This window comes from Sorex araneus, chromosome 1, assembly GCF_027595985.1.
Source record: "Sorex araneus isolate mSorAra2 chromosome 1, mSorAra2.pri, whole genome shotgun sequence".
Classification (NCBI taxonomy): domain Eukaryota; kingdom Metazoa; phylum Chordata; class Mammalia; order Eulipotyphla; family Soricidae; genus Sorex; species Sorex araneus.
The window spans coordinates 108,777,492-108,779,536 of NC_073302.1; the positions used below are offsets into that span (position 1 = coordinate 108,777,492).

Below are 2,045 nucleotides of genomic sequence, written 5' to 3' on the forward strand. Positions count from 1 at the left end.
CTGATCAAGGTGATAAGAAGAAGATCCACCAGACCGGAAGTCTCACACGCGAAGCCTCCCTACTCTTCCAGTTTTTGTCACTGGTGCTTCCCTTATTTCTGTTTTTCCTATTTTATCCTGGTGCCCGCAAAGGTTTTACTTATTGTCCCTCCCCACTCCAATACACCGATGGATACCTCCCTCCTCGAGTCAGGGCTCTTCCCTGCCCCACCCTGTAGCTAGGAAGTGGGGACTCGGGGTGGCAGGACCCCCGAGAGCCTGAAGAAGTGGAGAGGGGGCAGAACTCTCCCGCTGCTGCTTCCAGGACGCGGCCTTCTCGCCTCCCCCCTTCCGCCCCCATGGTCCCTGTCTTCCTCCTTCCGATAGCCACGGTGCTGTGGGGAGCAACCCCCACCCAGGGGTTCATTCGCGCGACCACCAGCAACAAGATCACCATGGACTTTGCGGACCTGCCGGCTCTCTTTGGGTCTTCCTTGAAAGCGGAAGGACTTAGGGGGTTTCTTGTGGAGGCTCAACCGGTCAACGCCTGCAGTGCCATCAGCCCACCACCCCCACCGTTTTCGGGGGACAGGGAGTCCGTCTTTATTGCCTTGCTTCGGAGATTTGACTGCAACTTTGACCTTAAGGTCCTGAACGCGCAGAACGCTGGGTACGGTGCGGCGGTGGTGTACAATGTTAATTCCGACGAACTTCTGAATATGGTGTGGAACAGTAAGGAAATTCAGGAACAGATCTTCATCCCCTCCGTTTTTATTGGAGAGAGGAGTTCCAAGTACCTTCGTGCCTTCTTCCTTTACACACAGGGGGCCCACGTGCTTCTGGCCCCAAATGATATCTTCCATTTGGTCTTTTACCTTGTCATATTTACAGGCTCTTTTTCACTGCTGATTTTGTCTATGGCAGTATTTACTATGGTAGTAAATTATGCCCAGGAAAGGGCCCAGGTCCAGAGAAATCGACTCACCCAAAGGGAACTGGAGCAGATTCCTACACACATCTACCAGAAAGGAGACCACTATGAGGTCTGTGCTATCTGCCTGGAGGAATATAAGGATGGGGACAAGCTGAGGATTCTTCCCTGTGCTCATGCCTATCACAGTCACTGTGTGGACCCTTGGCTCACTAAGACCCAGAAGACCTGCCCCATTTGCAAGAAGAGTGTTAATAAGGCAACTGTGGAGGAACAGGATGAAGAAAATCAGGAGCAACAGGCTGATGAAAGGGAGCCACCAACGAGCCATCCTGCCTCAGAATGGACCCCACTTCTGGACTCTGGTGCCACACTTCCCAAATCCTTTGGCTCCTTAGCTCCAGCTCCTAATATTTCCCTAGGGTCTTCGTCATATCTTCCACCTTCTCCTTCCCCCTCTTCTTCAGTAGACACCATCTTTTAAGACCCTCTCTCCCCTCGCCACCGCCAAATCTCGGGTGACTGATTCCCACAGCCTGTCTTCTTCCCCCAGCCTTCCTCCTCACACATATTGAGGGCGATGGGACTTTTCTACCCTAGGTTTCTACCTTATTCAACTTCATGCTTTTGAGGGAGATGGGTTGTGAAGATACTGGCCTCTTCACTCACTGGATTAATAAAGTTGTTAATAAATTTCAAAGAGTGTATTTGCTATAGTTCGTGTCAAGGACTAAAAGATAATTAGAGACATTACCTTAAATCACTCAGGGTGTCTTCAAGTTGGGATATTTCACGGTTTGTTTTCAATGTGATCTCTCATAGCTGTAAAATTTTCAGTGAATTTCATTAGCCATTAACCATTGATCAGGGTGAGTATGAATTAAGCAATCTACACTTATCTAAATATCACAAACACTAGTTTATGTTTAAAGAGTGAAAAACTTCAAAAGTTGATATGATAGTACCAAAACAACAACAGAAGATGCAAAACTTGATTATAGGTCACCTGTTGTACTGTGTGTGAAATGGCTATGAAAATATAGCAAATTCAATGGCATATAGCTTGTGGACACTTAGCATCTCACATGACTAATTGGATTTGAAATTTAAGAGATAGTTTCAGCTTTCTTTTCCT

At 47.7% G+C, this 2,045-nt stretch overlaps 1 protein-coding gene across 1 annotated transcript; it reads left to right on the forward strand.

Annotated features, from left to right (window-relative positions):
- The first annotated feature begins 368 nt into the window (after positions 1-368).
- Positions 369-1,394, forward strand: LOC101552002 (E3 ubiquitin-protein ligase RNF167-like). The gene has a single exon (XM_055126219.1). The coding sequence runs from the start codon at positions 435-437 to the stop codon at positions 1,392-1,394; it is 960 nt and encodes a 319-aa protein (XP_054982194.1). The 5' UTR covers positions 369-434.
- Positions 1,395-2,045: the final 651 nt, after the last annotated feature.